The 23425-nt window shown below is 49.2% G+C and overlaps 1 protein-coding gene across 5 annotated transcripts in view; it reads left to right on the plus strand.

Moving 5' to 3' along the window:
* The window catches only part of SLC5A6 (solute carrier family 5 member 6), a 318876-nt gene that overhangs the window by 264375 nt on the left and 31076 nt on the right, over positions 1 to 23425 (plus strand). For all 5 annotated transcript variants that reach the window (XM_085613195.1, XM_085613191.1, XM_085613193.1 and 2 more), the window contains 3 exons: positions 8550 to 8636; positions 13858 to 14039; positions 17202 to 17299. In XM_085613195.1, the coding sequence (XP_085469321.1) occupies positions 8550 to 8636; positions 13858 to 14039; positions 17202 to 17299 (367 nt within the window). The remainder of the gene's footprint in view (positions 1 to 8549; positions 8637 to 13857; positions 14040 to 17201; positions 17300 to 23425) is intronic.

Here is a 23425-nt window from a genome sequence, read left to right on the forward strand (position 1 = left end):
CCTCCCAGATTGCGGAAATTGGATTATCAGGTGTGTCATTCTGTTCGAAATGATTGCTTATAGCGACTGTGAGCTGTTGTACTACAGCAGGCCTGTGGAGCAGGGTCTCCCTAAGGCGCCAGTTCCCATGTTGGTGCTTCTGCGGTGGGACTTCCAGTGTGAGGCTCACTGCGTTATGGTCGGTTAATGCCTCCGGGTCTATCTATATGTCCCTCATGATACGATGGGCCTCCCTGGTCCCTAGTAAATAATCAAGTCGTGCATAAGTTTTGTGGGCATGCGAGTAGAATGTGTTTTGGGTAGATTGTGGATGGGCCTCCCTCCAGAGGTCCAGTAACCCCATCTCCTGTAGCCACTTGCATCCTCCCTTTGACAAGGCCCCGGCCTGATCAGTCCTAGAACCAGACCTATCCTTATCGGTGTCGAAAATGAGGTTCAAATCTCCCCCCACCAGAGTCATGCGGTCCTGTGTGGTCATCACCTCTGAGACTACTGTCCGAAGGAACCGCTCCTGGCCTGGCTTTGGTGCGTATAGAGATCCCACTACCAGGTCGTGACCTCCAATATGGACATAGTATGTCAGGAATCTACCTTTAACCTCTGCTACTTTGGGGCCCATCTTCCCTTTGAACTGTCGCCTAGTTAGGGCCAGTGGCGCTTGCGTCACCCCGGATGCTCTCCGGTTCGGCTACCAGCAGGCTGCTCTGATTTATTGCTCCTTCAGTGCCAAATCTCCTCCACTCTTCCCAAGGATGCAGGCTTCTGCCTGCCCCGCCCCAGTTGTCCCCCAGGGGACGCTGAACTATTTTCAAATGGGTCGCTTGCTCACTGGAGACAAGGGTGTATCTGGAGCTGGGGCCTGTCACTCTCTTCCTCCGCCCTTACTCCTGGTTGACGACGTTGAACTTCGGCTGATTATCGGGCAGGCCCAGATGTTCCCTGTGTGGGCACTTTTAGCCTTCAGGAGTTTCCTCCAGCTAGGCTCAGATGTGTTGGGCCTGTGGGGAGCCCGAAGCGCGCTTCGAGACGCGGGCGTGGCGTCATCAGTTCTCTTCCCCCCCTTCATATCTTCGATGAGCTCCCAGGCCCCCGGCCTCTGCTTCAGCCTATGCTCATTGGAGCACAGCTCCCCGGGGATCGCTGCACTCCAAATGCAGGCTGGGCCCAGTTGCAGCCCCTCCCGGTGCCACTCACTCCCTCTGTGCCAGATGCGGCGCCTACCTCTCGGGGATGCTGCCGCTCCCAGGCTCCATTCGCCCTCTCTCCTCACCTGTCTCTCCTGGAGAGGCCAGAAGCGTTACTCTTCCCAGCAGTATTTCGGGTACGGCAGCTTCACCAGCCGGGGTATTCAGCTTTCTTGCTCGCTATGCTAATGGGTGACCTCTTTGTGGTGAGCCACCCAGCCACTACCATAAAATGTTTTGCATGCACCTCCCTGGGCCGGGCGCAGACCAGGGAGTACTTAATAAAGGGTGACGTCAGCGCACGTGGCTGACGGCACCGACCGTGTATCTGTGTGGACGTGCCTAATATGTGCTCTGCTATACGGCCTCGGCCTGCGCACCCCTGTCCGGGGCCTGAGGTATTTCATTGGCGACGAGGCGGGGTCAGACTCTGCGAGCGACCACCTGGCTGACGCGTGGGCTGGCCGTGTAAGCAAGCAAGTGGCTGAAGCCAGGTGGGCGATAGGGGCATCCCACTGAGAGAAGAAGCGTAGGGTGTGAACCGAGTCAGCCATTCCTGATTCACCAGAAAGACCGGCTGCAGCGGGGGCGGCTGGAGGGCGGCCGAGCTGCGCGGCCGGAAAAGCTCTCCTGGAATTTAGTCAGCTGGCAGACCCCGCGACAGCCACACCGCGATGGAAAAAATGGCTGGGGCAGTTGGAAAACTATTTTGTTGCTACCCGAGAGACGAACGACACGGTGAAGAGGTTGTTGATGCTACTAATGGGGGGCGATGAACTATATGAGCTGTTCCAGGATCTGCCTGATAACGGAGACAAGGGAGATTATGATAAAGCGGTGCAGGCTTTAAACCGGTACTTTGATCCGCAAGTAAACCCCGATTTTTGAACATTTCAAGTTACGCCAAGCCAAACAACGGGGGTGGAAGAGTCGATCGAAATGTACTATGCAAGATTAAGAAAGCTAGTCAGCACCTGTAGTGGGGTCAATCGAGCCTTCGAGACGAGGGCCCAACTGATCGCAGGATGCAAGTCGCCGGAACTGCGCAAGCTGATTCGCCGCCAGCCGGGGATCACGTTGGAAGAAATACTGGTACTGGGAAGGTCACATGAGCTGGTGGACGCAAGCGCAGGTGAAATGGAGATGGCGCTTGCGAAGAAATCGTGTGGGAGTCAGCCAGTATATCCTACTCCTATCAAGGAAGAAAGGGTTGAGGCGCTGAAGAAGGCGTATGGCCGTGGGACCGTAAATGGGGCCAAGACGGAGGAGAGGCGCCGGAGGCGCGAGTGCCGAAACTGCGGCATGGAGGCGCACGCTCCAAGGGTATGCCCTGCACAAGCGAAGCAGTGTCTGAATTGAAACAAGTATGGACACTTCGCTAAAGTATGCCAGAGGGGTAAATTACAGGGCGACAAGAGACCTCAGGTGTCGAGGCCCACCAAGTCAGCCAAGAAAGTGTAGGAAGAAGGAGAGGTGGACAGTAGGGGGCAGCAGTCGTCAACGACAGTGACAGGACGATGTGTTCGCGATTTCCCACATCCTAGGAGTGAACGCCGCCAAGAGACCACCCCCTAACTGCCAAGTATGGATTAGAGAGTCCTGCATAAGGGCGCTGATTGACACAGGGGCGCCAGTTAACGTACTGGATGCGGGTCAGTACAAGAGACTCAAGCCGAGGCCCGTCTGATGCCGACGGCAGCCTGGGTTTTGACATATGGAGGCGTTACTCCGATTCCGCTACAAGGAGTGGTTGACGCGGAAGTAAAATACAAAGACAGAGTCACGGCCACCCAGTTCTATATTACCTGTGACCGAGCAGGGTCGTTGTTAAGTTGTCACACTGCTGAAGATCTAGGACTAGTGACATTTGCGAGGCATATACATCAATTCCAGGCGGACCAAATCCTGGAGAAATTCCCCGAGCTGTTCAGGGGACTTGGATGCCTGAAAGGAGTGGAGGTCCAACTTCACATCGATGACTCAGTCCAGCCTGTAGCGCTTCGTCACCGGAGGGTACCGTTCCATCTCAGACCCTTGGTGGAAGCGGAGTTTGATCGGTTGGACAGGGAAGGAGTCATTAAAAAGGTGCCAGGACCCACGCCGTGGGTGTCCCCCTTGGTGATAGCCCCCAAATCGAAGCAGACTGGGGCCATCAGGCTGTGCGTGGATATGCGGCTGCCTAACAAAGCCATTCGCCGTGAGAGGCACATCACTCCAACTATTGATGAGATTGTGACTGATTTTTCAAGGGGCGCAGTGGTTTTCGAAAGTAGACTTGAACTCGGGATACCATCACTGATGTTGGCGGAAGAAAGCAGGTACATAACGACATTCTCCACCCATGTAGGACTGCGCCGTTTCAAGAGACTGAGCTTTGGGGTGTCCTCGGCGGCTGAAGTATTCCAAGAGGCTGTGAGAGAAGCACTGTCCGGTTTGGTGGGAGTTATCAATGTGAGCGATGATATCCTAGTTTTCTCGAAGTCACTAGAGGAGCAAAACGTGAGGCTGAGAGCCACTCTGAGGCGTCTGGTGGAACAAGGCCTAATGCTGCATCAAGCAAAATGCGAATTCTATGCCACGGAAGTTGAATTTTTCGGATACCGATTCTCGGCCAAAGGATTACAGGTGGATCCTTCCAAGGTAGAAGCCATTAGAACGGTGGCCATCCCTCAGACGCCGTCGGAAGTGAGAAGCTTCTTGGGGATGGCCAACTACTGCGGCCGATTCATTCCACGACTGGCCACCCTTTCGGAACCTTTGCGGCAACTAACAAAAAAAGACACTCCCTGGCAGTAGACGGACAATGAGGCCCAAGCATTTGCTGATGTGAAGAAAGCACTACTAAAAGGGGCCACGGTGGCATATTTTTAGCCGGGAGCAGCCACGGAAGTGATAGTAGATGCCAGCCCTGTAGAGTTGGGAGCTGTGCTTCTGCAGAGGTCAGATCAAGATGAGTGGGTACCCATTGCTTATGCCAGTCAGGCGCTCACGGCTGTGGAGACCAGATACGCGCACATTGAGAGGGAAGCACTGGCCATCCGGTGGGCGTGTCAACATTTTCACATATACCTCTGTGGCCACCGTTTCACCATAGTGACTGACCACAAACCGCTGGTATCCCTTTTTGCGGGAACTGCACGAAGCGAACCACCGCGCATCGAAAGTTTGGCCGTCCAGATCCAGCAGTATCAGTTTGAGGTGGTCTACCGTCCAGGAGCAAGCAACCCTGCCGATTATCTGTCGAGGCATCCGTTGGCTCCGAGGTGAGCACAAGGGCCGGAGGTGGACGAGGGTGCTGAAATCTACGTGAAGAAGTTGCTAGAAGATGCTCGTCCACAGGCGCTGCTATTGGAAGACATCCGGCAGGCGTCAGCCGAAGATGAGTGCTTACAAAGGGTGGGCCGCACGCTACAAGATCACCAATGGAAGTGGTTCCTTAGTGGGAATCAGCGAAGGTCGGCCGATGAGAAGGAATACTGGGAGAGCATGTGGAGGTGTCGAGGAGAGCTGAGCGCAGCAGGAAACGGAATAATCCTGTGGGGGTCGCAGATCGTAATACCTGCCATTTTCAGAGAGGGCACGATCGAGTTAGCGAACCAGGGAATCGAGAAGACCAAAGCTCATCTGAGGACAAAAGTATGGTTCCCGGGTGTAGGTCGGATGGTGGAAGACATGGTCCGGCGATGCCATGCATGCATCATAACTGGGGTTGTTCCTCCCCCGGAAGCTCCAATTGTCACCGAAGGGCCCAGCGTGTCACCATGGGAACAAGTTAGTTTGGATTTTGGGAGTTTCCCTGATGGCCGGCAAATGGCATTGTTGGTGGACAGCCATTCGAAGTTCCCGATAGTGCTATTGGTGGCATCGACGGAATTTGAATGTTTACAGCTTGCCCTGGAAAAGACATTTGTATTGCTGGGGCTGCCGGTGGAGATCCGTACAGATAATGGACCGCCGTTCCAAGGGCAAGAGTTTCAGGAATTCCTCGGACAACATGGCATCCAACACCATAAAATAACGCCACTATGGCTGCAGGCCAATGGAGACGTCGAAAGGTTTATGAGGACACTGAACAAGGCCCTACGGATCGGAGTAGCGCAGGGTGTCAATCTAGAAACCTGTTTACATCAGTTCCTGAGAGCTTACTACCAAACACCACATTGCACAACGAAATGCGCTCCCCATGACCTCCTGCTGAAGAAAGCGGTGAGGGATGGAATACCCAGCAGTGAATCATGGACCCCGGCAGTTATAGATGTGGAACAATCCCAGGCCCACCGCAAAAACAACAATGATAGGGCTAGCCAGAAAAGAGGGGCCCGACCGGCCGACATTCAGGTCGGGGATTATGTGGTGGGAAAAGATCAACACCCGGGGTCTAAGTTCCGCACACCGTTTGAGCCTGACCCGTGGAGAGTAGTGCGGGTCCAGGGGTCACTAGCAGTAGTGGCCGAAAAAGGACACCAATGCATAACCCTCAACGTCTCCTGGTTCAAGAAAGTCCCCAGGCCGAGGGCGCCTGTGACGGAACTCTAGGTGAAAATGTGGAGAGAGGAGGACGCAGAAGTGCCGGGGGGCAGAAGCCAGACAATGGGAGCGACCTTGGAAAGACCGCTCGAGATGGCCGAGACAAGTGAAACTGTGCCTCGAGGTGACAGCTCTCAGGAAGGGGCAGAGTGCGGAGAAAGAAGTAGCCAACATCATCGTTATGACTTCCGCAACAACCCAGTGCCGAACACCAGGCTGCGGGACTTTGTGCGGTAAGACTCGGTGGAAGGCAGCTGGACATGTATAATGCCGAATGAGGGACACGGGTGATGTTACCCAGCCGTGGCCATGTGTTACTGGCTGTGTTATGGTGCGAACAGTTTTATTTTCGTTTTGACAGGTTGGATGGGATGTAGTGAGCCACCCGGCCACTACCATACAATGTTTTGCATGCACCTCCCTGGGCCGGGCGCGGACCAGGGAGTTCTTAATAAAGGGTGACGTCAGCGCACGTGGCTGACGGCACGGACCGAGTATCTGTGTCGACGTGCCTTGTATGTGCTCTGCTATACGGCCTCGGCCTGCGCACCCCTGTCCGGGGCCTGAGGTGTTACACTCTTCTGGGTGACGCCGGAGTGGTGCGTGGCGGCCGCCATTACATCCAGGCCAGTCTCACCGGGCACCGTATTTTGCCGCTCCCACTGGCATGATCCTTCTCACACCTGTCGTGCGGATCGGTGGCTTCCCACACCATCAATCTGGGAAGACCCCCAGGCAGACGAAGGGCGGCAGCAAGCCGGAGTCAAGGGCAGACACGTCCTAACCGCTCGCCATCCTTCGCAAATGTAAGTTTACAAATACATTTGTCTTACTTATTCTAGCAGGGAATCCAGAAAGGGATTCCTGCCAAGTGTAAGCACATTTATAGGTGATCTCCACCACGAAATCCTATTTAAAGGCTTGGAAATTGGCATTCCAAGGTGTAGCTAGCTGTGGAACACTGGAAACCTCCACAGACAGCTATGTTTGTGGGCATTCATAAACTCCTGTGGTTTCCCTTTCCAGCCTGGAAAGGGCTGGGTTTCACTTCCATCCCAATACTGGTGTAAATCCCTTTCAAGGGTGGGAAGGGCCATGAATCATCCCCAGCTGGTGATGGCGGGATAAGTGGTTTCACCACACAGATTTCCCCTCCCCCCTGGTAGGAAAACCCTAAATGTGCATTTGCACAGTGGATTCTGTTTTCCCTGTGAGGAGTCCTTTTTGTTATGGAGAACTCTGCAGTGCAGGACTGGGATTCCAAATGGACTGTCACATGACCTTGTTATGGAGAACTCTGCAGTGCAGGACTGGCATTCCAAATGGACTGTCACATGACCTTGTTATGGAGAACTCTGCAGTGCAGGACTGGCATTCCAAATGGACTGTCACATGACCTTGTTATGGAGAACTCTGCAGTGCAGGACTGGCATTCCAAATGGACTGTCACTTGACCTTGTTATGGAGAACTCTGCAGTGCAGGACTGGCATTCCAAATGGACTGTCACATGACCTTGTTATGGAGAACTCTGCAGTGCAGGACTGGCATTCCAAATGGACTGTCACATGACCTTGCCAGAATCCGCCTGGCACCCTATTCCTGGTGCAGCTTTCTTTGACGATTCCTAGAAATGATTGTGAAATACAAAAACTGGTAAATCTACACTCGGTTATTAAGCGGGGTTTGCAATTGTAGACTTGGCACATCCTTCGTGAACCGGCCCCTATGGGTCCGTATTGTGTGCTCCTGACAAAGGCGGCGTAGTTTGAGTTAAAGGTTTTGCGAAAGGCTCTGTAGTGCTCCACCTTGGTTTTCATTTCTACCAGCACTTCCTGGTAGGTCGCACATTGATTTTTTTTTTTAGGGCTCCATAGTTTCTTGTGTCTGCTCCTCCTGTGTTTGGACTTTGAGACAAGAACCTTGGCTGGTGCTCTTCTGCTAGTGTCAGTTCGGCGATGCATGATTCTCTCTGGGTTGCGAGTCTCCCGCTTTGAGTCAGATGAGTCGGATTGTAACTGACGTTTCTAGGTCTGAAGCAGTGGAGCTCTGGTTAGTTGTGCTCTTCACCCATTCTTAGGCACTTTGTGCTGCTCCGGGGGTTTTGGTAGAGGTGGTGGATATGGGTAGCTTTCAGCCCTTGGGAGTCCCTGCACTTCGCATCCGCATGGTCTGCATCCTGTTGTCAAACAGGTTTTGAAGTGGCTTTAGTTGGGGTTGAATGTGCCCGGTTATTTCTTATCAATGCATCAACGAGTGCTTCCTCGTGTAGTGATTCCACAGCTTGTCACTACAGTCTTTTTGTCGAATGAGGCTTTCTGAGATGACAAACACATGCAGACCTTCACAACTGCAGCAGGAGTGAAGCGCACAGCATGATGCTCCTCTCCTGTTGCACAGGTGGTTGTAGAACATCTTCAAGATGCACCATGATGTCTCTGATCCGAACACGCCCTCCTTGGGGCCCTTACCAAAGAGTCACTCCAGAGTCTCCTTACCAGAAGATGCTGTATGCATCCAGATTCCACTCCAGGAACACCTCCCGCTCCCTTTATTGATTCGAATCGAAGTCGTATTCGGAGCATCCAGATGCTAACTTGAGCCATTGCAGGATTGCTCACCTGACCTGCCTCGGAAGAGCATGAGGGGGAACCAGTTTCATTTCATGTTTTGACAGTGTGTGAAAGCAGCCTTAGTGGTTGATGTTTGACCTTCCGTATGGTTTGCATGGCTTCCCTTGCTGATGTTTTTTGTTCACAGTGCATGGATACCTTATTCTGCGCTTTACCATTGGGTCTGTACAAAGCTTTATAACTCTTCTCTTTCTCTCATTCCCGCAGGCAGCGCTGAGTATTTTTGGGATTGTTGGAGGACCTCTTCTCGGCGTCTTCTGCCTTGGATTGTTCTTCCCTTGCGCCAATTCCACAGTAAGTGATGTGAAAACCCTGTCTTTAGGGACACCACTCAACACACATCTAGTCCCCTTCATTTCCAACCTTCAATCAGAATTAACAGGTCAGATAGCGTAGTGGGCTGTGTGCTTGCGCCATAGCATGCCGGTCACTGGCTTGAATCCCAGTCAAACAGACTCCACCTTTGGGAGGGACTAAAGAAATTTTAGCTCTTTCCCAAACCCACCCATTCTCCTCAGCAAGAAAGCAATTTCCTCCGAGAAATTGTCTAGTCTTTTCCAAATTGCAAGATCTTTCTTCTCACCTTCATAGTGTACTTAAACCTAACTGTCAACATCTGCCTGCAAAGGGGCATTATTAGTGGCTATTAAGGTTACCAGAAGAGGGTGTGGGGGGGCAGCACAAAGACCCTGTATCCCCTAAGCCATACACTGTGTTGCCTGGTAGTAATGTTTCCCTGGGAACTTGCCCAGTCTCCCTTGCAAAGATTATTTTTGGCTTTTGTACAAACTAAAGTGTTTCTGTACCTTCGTGTTTTTTCCCGACCTATCCAATCCTGCTGCGAAGTCCCTCGTTCCCTATGTACCATTGGATCTATCTTGCACGTTTAGAGACATTAGACCGCCAAGACAACTTCCTGATATATGTGGTCTGTCCAGAGAGATTTATTCCCTCCTAATTAACCCATCAGCAGATAGGCAGCATCATGCATTGGTCCATGACGTCAGACGTTCACCAGGCCCCAGACGTGGAGCTGAAGAGCACATTCCACCTAGAGCAAGATGGCCGCTCTTGAGTCCATTGGACACTTCAACCCCTTAAATCTGGAGTGGGGCTCTCGCTGGTCCAGGCATGAAGTTCCCTGCACTCCTGCTTGGACTGTGACCAGGGCTGGACTGGCCCATGGGGCCATCAGGCAGGCATTGCCCAGGGGCTGGTCCGACACATCAGTGCGTGGGCCGTGTTTGGCTGTTTGTGGGCCTGGTTTATGGTCTGCTGCGCCGCTGTGGATTTCCGGAATATTAAACGAATCATTGCCTGCAGCAAGCTCAGATCTATGCAAACCCCTGCACAGCGTGCCTGTACGGAGTCAAAGGTGCCCCGACTTGCAACGACGGCCCAATATTTTAGGCCAACGAGTCTCTACGTGCATCAGGAATTAAATCAAAACAGAAGAGCACATTAAAAAAAAAAAAAGTCATACATCCGGAAGAGAAAAACTTTTTCATGTTCGCTCGAGACCATAGGTCATGAAGCGGAGGTTCCTTTTTAGGTCGAGGGCTACCGGTCTGCCGAAAGGCAGAACCGGAAGTCGGAGATTTTATGACTTGGAGAAGAGGGGCTTGAACCCTCCCCTCTTCTCCCCTGTTCTCCATTGGCTGGCCTCGTAAATGCTGGCCAGCCACTGGAGAAGAGGTCAGTCACTCCGATTAGGCCCCGTCCTTTTCGGATCAGGGGGCGTGTTTTTTAAAGAAAGTCTCATTCTCTCCTCCAGCCAATGGCTGGAGGAGAGAAAAGACAAACACGCCCCCGAATCCGAAAAGGACACTGCGTTTCTCCGAGGCATTTCTTCTTGACCTCGGAGAAAGGCGGTGGTGTGCCTTTTGCTCGGCCTTGTTGAATGAGAGACAAAGGAGCGTTAAAACAAACAGCCCAACAGTTGGTAAGCAGCATCCGCTTGCTGCGCATGGGGGTCATGGCTAGTTTACCCTGCTGTGTTTAGTTGTGATTGACACCCAGGGAGATCTTAATATCACGACGTGGCAAACCACCAGCGCCGACCGACAAACAGAACTTCAGCGCGCGCCCTGCTCTTTAATGCGTCCTTCGTTTCTTCTTGGATGAAATGTCGGAAATATAACCCTGCAACGGTTTTGCTATGTCAGGGTAACTGAATAGCAGCAGGTGCAGGAAGGGCTTACGTCAGATGGTGAAAATCATTTTCAACACGTAATATTTTTCAGGGATTCTCGTTTTTTTAGGCTTTTTTTCACACCACGTGCGATAACATTTGTGGGGCACCGAGGTTTATTTACTGCGCACGTCCCTTGCTAAGCATCTGGTAGTAGTGGATTTAGAGGCGGTAACAATATGATTTACTGCAGCTGCAGTCCGGCACAGCAGAAATAACACCGCGGCGAGTTCCTTCTACGGAAAAGACGCCGCCCTATTCTCTCTCTGGCCTTCTGGTTTGTGAAGCACTTTCGGAGAGCGAATGATGCTAACACAACTTTACTAACACTCGAATGCTTATAGACAAATGGTGCATTTCGTTTTTATTAGTAGTCAGAACACCAAATAACCCATCTAATTGGGCCAGCCCTTGTGTTCTCGTTTGGCGTGTCAGAATCGTACCCAAAAAAAAAATCATTGGCGTGCTTTGCCCCCGAGTCTCTGCCATAGTTTGCGAGGGGGGATGTTGGTTAAAAGTGTAATGCCGCACGAACTAGCTCTTTCTACTCTTTACCTTGCAGGGTACAGGGGTCGCTGTGACACCCTGTGAACCCCACATGCCCCGTCTCTGCGACTAAATAGTTGGACGACCCCAGAAGCAAACGGCTAGGTCCCTGCAGGCGGCACACCAAAATGCGATGCCTTTTGAGCACGGAAGGGTCTATTTTTGTTGTGCCTTATTGTTCCTGGGGAATGTTTCCTGCCCGTTGAAAAGTCGGAGTGAGGTGGGGGGGGGGGGAGGGGGGTTGCATGAGTTAAAGGGACAGGCTCCACACTTCACACCAAACACCCCGTTCGGCGGTGGGAGCAGAAGGCTGGAAATCAGACATCTCGTTAAGGTTAATTAGGGGTCATTTGGCTGAAGTGCCAACCTCGGAAAAGGTGTTTATTTTCGCAGCGCGTCTTCTCTTTGAAATGTGTCAGGAGAGCATTTGGCTGTATTGCCTTCCAGCCATCCTCCTGCTCACCATTCACGCAGAGCGATGGCTTTTGGAAAGAAGGTGCGAGCCCTGGGGAGAAGAGGTGAAGCTGGGCGAAGAGACCAGCCTGGCTTTTATTTAAACACGTCATCTTGCAAAAACAAACACACATCCATGGTTGAAAGGCGCGCTCCTATAACCCACCGTGGGAAACAGGCGAATTGTGTTTTTTTACTCCACAGAGCTGATATGCGCATTTAAAGCGTTAATTCGATATCTCCTCCATAATCCCCTTTTTTTTTAGGAGATATGGAAATAGTTAAACTGGTCTGTCCAACTTTTGAAACATTTTTGTTCTTCTCAATATAACAACCGGGCACGTTTTGTTAATAGTTTGTGATGCAAATGGGGTAATGTGGATTTTTCACATTTTAAAATTTGATATTGTGGCTGTTTCACTCTGGCATATGTCATCATTGTACAAACTGCTGCCCCGAAGAATAAAAAAGGACGTGTATTTTAAAAAAAAGAACTGAGTCTGAAAACAAAAATCTGAACGAAACAAACGTGTTTAATTCCATTTTGTTTTTTTGTGTGGTGGTATTCTACGTTCTTTTAACAGTAGGAAATAAAATCGATACTCTTCTAATGTGATCAATGACTTGGTGAGTGGTAATATCGCTCAACTTTGCAAAATTGATAACTCGGCACTTTATAATAAGTAAATAATATTATCAAATTGATATTGTAGTTAATGCTCGTCTCTACATTGCATACGGACTACAAAAATCGTTGTGTCAAACTTTGGCTGTATCTACCCTGCTTTGATGTATCTATAAGTATTGCATACATCTGACATGTACTGTGCTCACTGCCTGCCCCGCTCCTCTCGTGGGCCGGCGTTAAAAGCAGCCTTTGTTACATGTCGCCTCAGCCCTGCAAGAATGCGTGTTTTCTTTACTCCGGCACCGCGCTCCCAGCGCCAGTACAAGCGGTCTGTGTGTTCTGCTGGAACCGAGGATTGGGGACCTGTCCCAGAGGGTGGCCAGCCTCTGTTCATTTGGTTTCTCGGGTGCATACTCTTCCCGACATGTCCCTCAAAATACATATACACAGGGCACCTCCATTTGCGCACTTGTAGCAGCGCTTTCTGCACACCGAAATTCCCAGCTCAGGATATTTCGCTACATTCTCAGTAAAATGTTATGAATGTTCTTAAAAAGGGTGTCATTTTGATATCAGGCGATGCCTATTCATTTCTATGACAATTTGTGAGGGGTGGGGGCAGTGAGGACTGGTGCAGGTCAGCCTGGCTAGACGAAGGGGTATGTCTGGGTGAGAAAGGAAAACAGAGAGGAACAGTCCTGAAACTAAGATTAGGAATGGGGGGAGGGGTCTGCATTGGCACAGGGTAGTTAAATAGGTCGGATTCATATGATATTAAGTGGGTGGTGAGAAGAACATTGACAGAGCTCATATTAGGCCTCATTGTGTATCAAGAACAAAAAGAATAAAGTGATCAGTGGAATGCTTGAATTAATCTCAAGCCCAGTGCCACTCTGCAGTCTATCATTGTTTGCTCACTCAATCACTCTCTCACTCTAGACAGAGACAAACCATGTGCAATGTGTCTCGGTCCTCTTCAATAGGAACAGGCCAATGAACTGCAAAGGTAACCCCTCTCTAAGACAGGAATAACAAGCATTTGCAATGCAATAGGTCTCGCACTTGCGAGAGTTTAACCTATTGGCAATGTAAATGACAATGCCTTTCATTTATGTTTTAAAAACCAACACATAAATAAAAGGCATTGCCATTTACAATGCCAATAGCTCTAACTTTAACAATACCGAGACCGTTGCATTGTAAATGCTTGTTTCTTTCGTTTTTTTTTTTTATAAACAAGGCCTTCTGCTCACTCAGACGTTGCTTGGGTATGGTGGCAGCAGGAAGTCACCGGCTCCGTCTCAACAGGTCTCCAAGGCGCTTCTCCCTCACAGCGTCACTTTTTATTTATTCGGAAAAAGGCGTTTTAAATGCCGCTAACGAGCACCATCCGTCAAGTCAAAATGCTGAGACCATGATGATTTCTAAATTCATGACGTCATTATGTGGGGGGAGGGGGGGTCAGTGCTTGTGAATTAAAAAGTAATATTGAAATGATAAATGTGTTCCCTTTTGTATGTTGATTATATGTGTTCTACTTCTTGGAGATTTGCTGGCAGTGCTTGACATACAGCTCCGTGCAGGGCATCTTGCTCCTGTGTTTTCTCGGATGCTGTGTGTTGTTTCCGTGTGTGACATGCCCTGTTTGGAAGCGATGTGGTCATGGTAGTGAGTGACTCTTGCCTTCTTGCCCCCAGGGCGCTCTCACTGGCCTGCTAGCCGGTCTCGCCATGGCCTTCTGGGTCGGAATTGGGAGTTTTGTGCAGAACGTGAAGTCGGCCCCGGCTCAGCTGCTGAACAGCACCATCGGCCCCGAGTCTGGGAACTTCACGACGGCCGTCATGACGACGCTGCTGTCCACGGCGCCCGTGAAGAAGAGGTACTGTAGCGAGGGGCGAGAAGGCGCGAACAAGGCGGTGTCTGAGTGCGCCGAGCAACATTGTGAGCGAGCTGGGCGGGTGGACACAATAGAGTTACTGAGCAGAGATTCGGGCGTGGGAGAAGATAGGAGCATGTCTGTGGATTTCACACAGGAGAAGGAAAATGAAAAAAGAGACTGCTAAAGTTCCAAGGCTGGGGCAGGGGCATGTTAACATCTTTTGTTGGTGGAGCTCAGATAACACTCTTCAAAATGTTAGATGCGCTGTAATCAGGTCGGGGTCACTGGAATTATGCGGCAAGTGAAGACCAAATAATGCAGCAGAGTGTACGAAATTATGCTGCAAGAAAATGAGAATTATGTGGCATAATGAGCCACATTTTGATTTGCATTTTGTCATTTAACACTATCTGGCCTAAGATTTCACCTCATTAGATTAAGTCTGACATCCATAAGCAACAGAAAGATGGCCAGGTAACCTTTGCGAAGGCCTTTCAACTGCACAGCAACACGCGTTGCTGCGTTTTTAGTAGCTTTGGTCCGTTTGAGGTGGAAACCAGTTATTTTTGATAAAAGCTGTAGATTATGCAGCAGATGGTAGATAATGTGGTAAATATGGCAAATCCATAGTTAAGCAGAAAACAATGCAGCCTAAAAATCGCATAATTCCAGTGGTCCCGAATCTGGATTCCAGCAAAGATTAAAACAGACCTGTGACCACGGAGTATGCCAAGTGGTAACTCGCCTTACCTGCAATGTGATCACAGTAAAACATACGGCAGTTCTTCTTGCCATTAGGTCACACTCAAAAAGTGCAAAGGTTCTGTTCCCGAGCTTCTCTGCTGATGATTGATGGCTACACGAGACGAGGTCACCAGCCTAAACATGTGGCCGGGCTCTGGCTTGGACCTGAGCTTGCTGTGTCTTCTAACAGTGTCGTCTATGCATCTATTTATAGAGATGGAACTTCCAACTTAAAAAGAGAAATACACATATTAATGTGCTGACTTATAAGATGTTCATTGCCCCATCCAGAGAATTTGTGAGGGTGTATAAGTGAAGCATTGACTCTTGGTTGCCTACTTTCCAAGCCTTCCTGAACTGAGGTGAAGTGTTGATCAGTGGCTTGAAGTGGATGTGGACAGAGAGAAGGCGCCTACATTATCTGTGCTCTGTTGGAAGACCCCAGAGCCCGCCGCAGGCAATATTAATAGGGAACTAATAGTGTGTTCATGAAATCAGTCACCACATAATTAGTGGTATGTTTTGTCCTTCGATCAGATTTGGAAAGGGTTTAGAGAGGCAGGTGGGATGCATGCACTGCACGTGTAAGTTAGAATAAGTGTCACAGAACATGTAGAATTGATCAATATCTGCAAATGGATGCAAACTCGTAGAACTGAAGTAGGACGTTGCAGTTTACAGCTGGGAGTCACACATGACCCAGACTGGTCAGTGGGAGCATTATGGGTCAAGCAGCACCCAACAATGTGGTCATCCACGGCTTGTCTGACTGATCCAAGGATGGTTAATTGATCCAGGGAATGAGTTCGACACGAGATATACTGACGCCCATATGGTGCACGCCCCATCCCTCACCTCCTAATGCCGATGGCCAGTAGAGCAGCTGGCCCTTGATCCACTGCTATGAAAGGTAAAACGATGGGTAAGATGGCGGCTGGGATAGAGGACAGAGTCAAAGTAGGAAGGCAAAGCAGCCACATAGGACTCGCTAGTGTCTACAATGGCAGACATACATCAAGGCCTGTTTGTTTGTATTACATGCGGTTCAGCTGCTCTGATGAGCATGTGACCCCAGTCATGGCAAAGAATCCACATTCTCCCCTACGGTCACCCAAGAATCTCCTTGTTTTGAAAGGTCCCGAAACCCGCAGGCAAAGTAGTGCCTTGCTCGCTCTCGTTGCATTATCGGGGGCTAGGCGCCCCCCCTTTCAAGTAGCAGCAGTGGTTCAACGTGGTGATGTGACATGGACACTGAAAATCCTAAAACAGAAAGGTCTGTCAGGAAGGCAGAGACGTGCACAGTAAGGGGGTTCCTTGGGAGTGTTCAGAGGCTGGCGTTTGTTTAGTACTGATGCTGTTATTCAGTTTAGTAGCCCTTGTAGCTTTGCAGAGTTTTCCCTGTGCCCGAAGCTGATCATTTCTTCTTGTACATAAGGGCAACTGTTTTAAATACTTTATGCCAATCTACAGGTGGCCCAAAATCCAAACAGTGCAGTGACTGCGTAGAGCTTTTAGTATACCAGGTATCACAGACTCTGTGCCCACTCTCCTCACTGACCTAATCATCCAAAGAAACTGATGCCAACTTGACCTCTCTGTTGGGGGCCGGCTGTCGCCAGAGTGACCCACCTTGTTCCAGCGCTCTTTATTTCATATCTTGCATGACTGAGACAGTGTATCTGTCCGCCAGGGGACTCCGGCCATCGGTTCTTCGTAGTCTTGTCGCCAGAACACTGAAGCTTGTATTGGAAGTGCAGATAAGCATGAACCTTCAAAAAGCTGTAACCCAGAGCACAGCTCCTTTGTTCGGCATAGTATATATTTTATTTGAGTCCATCCTGCGCCAGCTCAACTCTCACCTCAAACACCAACAACTACCTCAACAGCCGTAACCTCTTCACTCCCACCATAGCTGTTTCCTGGAGTGCATTGATAATACACAGGTGATCCGCCTATCAATAGATCTACAGTCATGAATCATTGGGACCAAATAATACATTGATAGGTATCCAATATTGCACACTGGTTCAACAGGCCTTTAAAAAGTCCTAGATGTGGCCATGTGGGCAGCCCTTGTTGGATGTATATCACTCTTACAGTGAGTGGAGCCATCTGTGCTCATCATTGTAACAAGCAAGATTAATCCCAGGCACCCCTTAGTTGTGTTTGCAAAAGAAATGCAATGAGGTAAGATTGTTGTTGTGCATTGTTTTCTTGTGTTTCCGTGAGTACTATTCATCGAGGTAATAGTGGCATTATTAATTGTTGGTGTGTGGACACCTCAATGGATATTACTACCTTATTAAAAAGAGGACTTATGTTCTCGCTATTCCAATCCTATTGTGCTGTTATAGTATCTCCCAGTCAAGTGTTTGATTTTTGTTGTTAAGTATTTCTTTTCTTTTGTTTCCGCTTTAGTGGGTTGGCCAAGTTCTACTCGTTATCCTACATGTGGTACAGTGCGCATAACTCCACCACGGTTGTCATTGTGGGGCTGATTGTGAGCTTCCTAACAGGTATGTCCCTTCTCGCGATACATATAGCTGTGTGATGAATGGTACTTCAATAGTACTCAATAAAGTTCCTCCGCCTGGATTGTAATAACATTTCATTGTATATTCATGTACTGATCTTAAGGAACTGCATTATTGACTAGTGGGGTTAGCAGTGAATGCGATCCGACAGAGCTAAGCAATGTCCTGCCTGTTAAGTAAAAGAAGGTTTCAGTGAGGAGTCCTGGTAGCCTATCACCGAGCCCTAACATACAGGGTATGTAGAAATGGAACTAAGAAGAGTAAATCTATACTTACCAATGTATATGTGTAGTCAGTATTCTTGATTGACGGTATTTCGTCCCTCGATATTGTGAAATACATCTGCGTTGCCACTGCTATAATCCTGCAACAATGATCAAAGTCAGTAGTAGCTCAGAACGCTTTTCATTGATCAAAAGTAGCTCTCGTTATAGAAAAGATTGGAGACCCCGGCACTGAAACAACACGCAAGTTAAGAAATACATTGATAAATCCATTTAGTAAACAGAAGAAAATTACAAATGATGAAACTTCACCCAAACAGCAAAACTCGGTCAAGGGGATCAGGCGGATGGAGTTTTAAGAAAAGGCAATACGCAACCAAAAAAACTACAATGGGGGTCTCAAAGGATTAAGTGCTATCCTATTGGGCTGTGCTTTTCAAAATGGCAACTAGGGAGCAATGAGGCATTAGCGCTTCTGATGAATACTTCTACCTACCAGCGGATTTCTCCCCTTTTGGATCTCTCCAGGCACCAGACTGGATCCGGAAAACTCTTCTAGTGTACTAGCTGTCCAGTGATGACAGATGGCACCATGCATTTCTGATCTTAGGTTTGGTCCCTCCCCTGGACATGCCATCACGAGCCATGCCGGTTCCTTTTTCCACAGGCCATTCATCGTCGACCTTGAGTTCTGCCCATCAGTTTTTGCCGAACAGGTCCTATAGATTTTCTTTTGTGGCAGTGCACTGAGGGTCATGTTCCCCAAAAGCCTCAGGCTTCATTCAGTGCTGTTCCTGATGTCCGTTTTGGATCACCAAGAGATCTGTCTTTGATGCTGGGGCCCAACCTGACTCTAGCTCTTAGGATTAGTGCAGCCTCATACATTCCAAGAAAGCAAAGATAAGTCAGGTTTTTCATGGTGTGTTTCCCAAGGCTTCTGGAATTGATCCGCATTCACAATTTATTCGTTGAAGCTGGAACATTCCAATGAAAAACATCCAAGAGCGTCTTTTCCTGGAGAGATCCAATGTCCTTGCACCCAGATTTTCAGGCTTCACTATCTTTACCAAAACAGCCTTTCTTATTTGCAGCAGTAAATGGCTGTGTCTACCGGGAGCAGAGAACACAAGTATCCGAACTTCCGGACCCCGTTGCATATATTCTATAGTTTAATTAATGGTGCTCATTATGTCGCCATCAGGGACCATTTTTTGAGTGGAAGGCCTCGGTTTCAGTGTAAAACAGACTTTGCAATCCTTTAGGACCGCAGCCAAACGTCTGTTCCAAACGGGACCTGCTGTATTTCTCCTTTCCTGGGACCCTTTTTTTGACTTGGGACATAGCAGGTGCTCACCTCAATCTGTCCTGATTGATTTGATTGATTTGATTTGTGAATTTATAAAGCGTGCGATTGCCCACGGGCGTCTTGGCGCTAGATGTAAAAACAGGATTCTACCGAGACTAAGTTCTAACAGGAGGTAAACAGCCAGGTTTTTACCTCTTTCCTGAATGAAAACAGAGATGGGCTATTTTTGATCGAAATACGGAAAAGATTCCAGGGCCTAGCTGCATGCATCAGAAATCTTCTTCCCCCCCCACCCCACATGACTTGCTTATATTTCAGAACCTGAATCAGTTTTGCTTGGCTAGATCTCAGACTTCTGGATGGCTCGTATTGTTTCAAATGTGTTTTTAAAAACTGAGATCCCAACCCATGGAGGGCTTTATAGGCCAGACGCACAGACTTACATTTTATCCTTTTTTCCATTGGAAGCCAATGGAGGGTTCTTAATCTTTATGGAACCGGCTCGAATCTGGGAATGTCCAGCACCAGCCTAGCCGCAGCGTTTTGTAAGCGCTGCAGTTTTGCTAGGTGCTGGATCTGTATCCCAGCATATAAAGCATTCCCATAATCTAGCCTAGATAAGGCCAGTGCTGTTACCACCGTTTTACACGAATTACGGGGAATAAACGGCATACGTTTCCTTATCATTTTAAGAATATACCATATTGTGAATGCTTATTGGGTGCAAGGGACTATCCCCTAGCCGTCAACGTAGCCTTTCTAAGTCCAAGATACCCAGGAGAGCACTAACATTGCTCAGGCCCCTACCAGGCAGACAGGTTTACTCCAGTATTGGAACTTTCATAGATTCACATGCTTGAATCATTCCCCGTCATCATGATGGGTGTCCATGGTATTTAAAATAGTAGTAGTAGTAGTAGTAACAGACTTAAATGGTCATAATACACGAATAGGTATTGACCAAAGAAGGCCTAGGCCTCTTAGTTTAATAACCTATCCTAGTCCTTATAGAGAAAAGGACCACATTTTTGCCTCAACCAATCAGCTCTAATCACCCTCTACAACACTCCTGAAGGAAGCTCAGAACCTCCAATTTTCTACCGCACGTTGTGCTAGGGAGTCTCCTCTGAGCTCTGCTCAGTTTCTTCTCATCAAGAAAGAGAATTTTGGATTTCTTCAAAAGGAAAGTACAATCTTCTATATGTATTTCTTATATCATCTTCCTGCTTTTGTGTGTCTCCATATATTTGGATTATGTCTGACAAGGCTAAGAAGGCTCTCTTCAGAGAATGTGCCTCTTACCTGAAGAAAAGACTTTGTCGATGATCCCCACAAGGATTGCATTTACTGCCTATATCCAGATCATAAGGCATCTGAATGCAAAATCTGCTGTACCTTTTCTAATAAAACCCTTCTAGACAGAGAAGGACGTCTTCTAATCTGTCTTCAAAAGTTAACAAGCATTTACAATGCAATCGGTCTCGCCTTTGGGACCTTATATGTATTAAGCTATGTAGCACATTTGCCTGGGTGCTGAAACATTTACTGTTCTTTAACAACGGTTCACATATTAGATGTGGCGGTGTTAATAAAATTAACAGGGTCCCGATACTGGGGATCATTGGTGCGTCTGATACAGCAACGTGAGATCCCTGCGACTCTGCCATAGATAGCCTACAGGAAGGGACCTGTCAGCGATAAGATGTAAGTCCCGCGGGCCATGCGCACCTTGGAGAGCACTCAGGATCCGAGCATAAAATCCACTCAATGGTACAGCAAAACTGCAAGAAGCTGGGAATCCGAGTCTTAATAATAATAATAATAATAATCCACATTTGTAAAGCGCGAAGGATCACCCGTAACGGTCTATAGGCGCTGGGGGCCGTCGGGAAGATTTAGCGAGCTATTGCCCAGAGTCACATGGTGCTGGGCTGACCTGCCACCCGCGCCGGGTATCGAACCGTGATCCCCAGATTCCAGAGTCAGTCGCCCTGGCCGCGGCGCCAGAGCAAGAGCATCACCTCCCGGACAGCAAAGACGCCCAGATGCATATACACAGAAGAGCATCTTAAACATAGGCGCACAGACGCTCTCTGTCCACCTTATTCCATGAAGCACTGTCACAACAGACACACACCCCCTTATCAGCTCACACCCAGGGGCACAGTGCATTCAGATCACTGAACACACAAGCACACAACGCCTTTATATTTCCATGCCCACAACATTGCCTCTTCATATATCTTTAACAGTAGCACTATTCATTCCGATGGGCATCGCCCCTACGTACACCACGCAAAGCAGGACCTCATCCCATCGGTGTCTTTTCGTGGCCATTCACAGCCCCCGCCCAACTCCCATGTGCTATCATTTATCAACGTACGAACACACGAGCTGCCTCGTCCGGGCACAGTATATAATGCATCTCGGATCATTGGTAGCCGGAAGCAGTGAAGACTTCATGCATACTCCATCACTAATTTACACAAAAGGACAACCCTCACCTTCCTACACCGAAACACAGGACAGACCAACAAAAAGCCCATGACCAAACTCACATTTATTAATCACGAACCGCGCAGATGTAATAATAGTGAGAAACACTACCCCCCGTACACCCAAAAGTACTGACACCAGTTAATTCATGCCCAGGCCCCCTACACGCACCACTCCCAATCAATTGCACTCCTATCGGGGCATCTGATTATAGCCGCCACCCGATACTCTCCTCCGAGTGCAGCAGTATCAACCAATTGGATCTCTGACTTATTAGTGCACACCAAACACATAAGCCGCCCGCATTCATTCGTACCTAGGGTGCACAGACTCCAGCACCCACCCATTCATTCAGTGGCAGGCAATAGACCCTTCTAACAGTCTCCTCTCACAGATGATGCCAGTTAATGTATTGTTCATTGCCCAAGGGAAGAGGGTGGCCGCCTTAAGCTAGGGAGGGGGTCTGATGTGTGAAGTGGACACCATCCCCTCAGTGTGGCTCTTCACCGGGGACAGGGAGCACACAACTTACTTGCTGATGACCTCGCATAGCTCGTACACAGCCTCAAAGAGCACGTTGTCATCCGCCATGGTCCAGCTGGGGAATGACCAAGACAACCACAATCCCCGCGGGGGCGGCGCTGTCTCTGGTGCAGGGCCGCGCTTGGCAGAAGCGCTCTCCTTATTCACGACTCCTCATCCGCCCGGGCGCCCCACCTCACTCGGCTGGATGGGGGGGGGGGGGGGGACAGGGCTGCCGAACCGCTAGAGAGGCGGGGGGTGGGAAGCGGAGCCGCTCATCACTGGGAGCACCTAGGCACCCAACGGTAATCCGTGTTATCGGGCGGGTGGTGCTCACCGGCGGGGGCGGGGCGCCGGGGCTAGCCGACGCACGCTCCCTCCTACATCTCAGACTTGGACTGAGGGGCGAAGCAACGTGAGATGTCGTCCCGTGCGCGCCTCATCGCCATCTTGAAACACCTAGATTGAGGCTACCATGTATGGATTAGGCAATACTTCCCTTATTATAGCGACATTTTTAAACCTTGAACGTGAACTATGCCACATTTGACTGACACTAACATGGTCTCTGCTCAAGTAAAGGACTGCACCGGCGCAGTACAACGTGACTGGAGCGCGCAAGTGCACGCGCGGCTGCACCAGGACTGCGCTTTATCCCCGCCCCCCTCCTCCTGGGCGTGTCTCATCCAAAGGGTAGACATGGGGGCAGGTGGCTGAGAAGTCTCGGACTGCGGGAGGCACAGGAAGAAAATAGTGTTCCAAGTAAAGGGGCAAGAAGCCATGGAAGGATACAAATGACAACATGGGCATCATTGTAATTCTGATAAAGAATGCAATACATTTCTGTCATCAGAAGGCTGGCAGACCTCTGTCGGCTAGAGTCCAAGCACATTCTACGAGGTCAGTGGCAACATCAACAGCCTTATTTGCGGGAGTATCACTTCTGGAAATTTGCCGGTCAGCAATGTGGAAGAATAGACACGTTTTCACCCGGCACTACTGTTTGGACTCAGCAGTTCTCAATGATACTGCAGTGGGTCGGGCTTCAGCGTCTATTCCATTAAGGTGAGCCACCCTGTCCACCCTCCTACATGTTTTCAACTGTATCACATTTCGATATGGTAAATTAGTTATTTTCCAGTATTAGGGGTGTCTTTCATAGATTCACATGCCTGAATCATTCCCCGTCGTCGAGACGGGAGCCTCCGGTACATAAAAAAGTAATGTCCTATAGACATACATAGAGAAAAATAGGCCTAATGGCCTCTCCTTAGTGGCCTATCCTTGTCCTTATGTAAAAAGGACCAAACTCTCAGAGCCAGCCAATCAGCCATCACCTCCCTCTAGAACCTTCCTGACAGGAGCCTCAGTCCCTCAGATTTTCTACCGCACGTTGTGCTAGGGAGTCTCCAGCCTGAGTTCTCCTCAGGATTTCTTTAAAACCAATGTGTTCACTTTTAAAAGTGACTTATTTCTTCAAGGACTTGAACTGAGATTGCTTCAAGCCACTTATCACTGCAGTGAGTGATTTATTTCTTCTAAATTCTGGCAATGTCTGAA

Source organism: Triturus cristatus, chromosome 6 (assembly GCF_964204655.1).
Source record: "Triturus cristatus chromosome 6, aTriCri1.1, whole genome shotgun sequence".
Classification (NCBI taxonomy): Eukaryota; Metazoa; Chordata; class Amphibia; order Caudata; family Salamandridae; genus Triturus; species Triturus cristatus.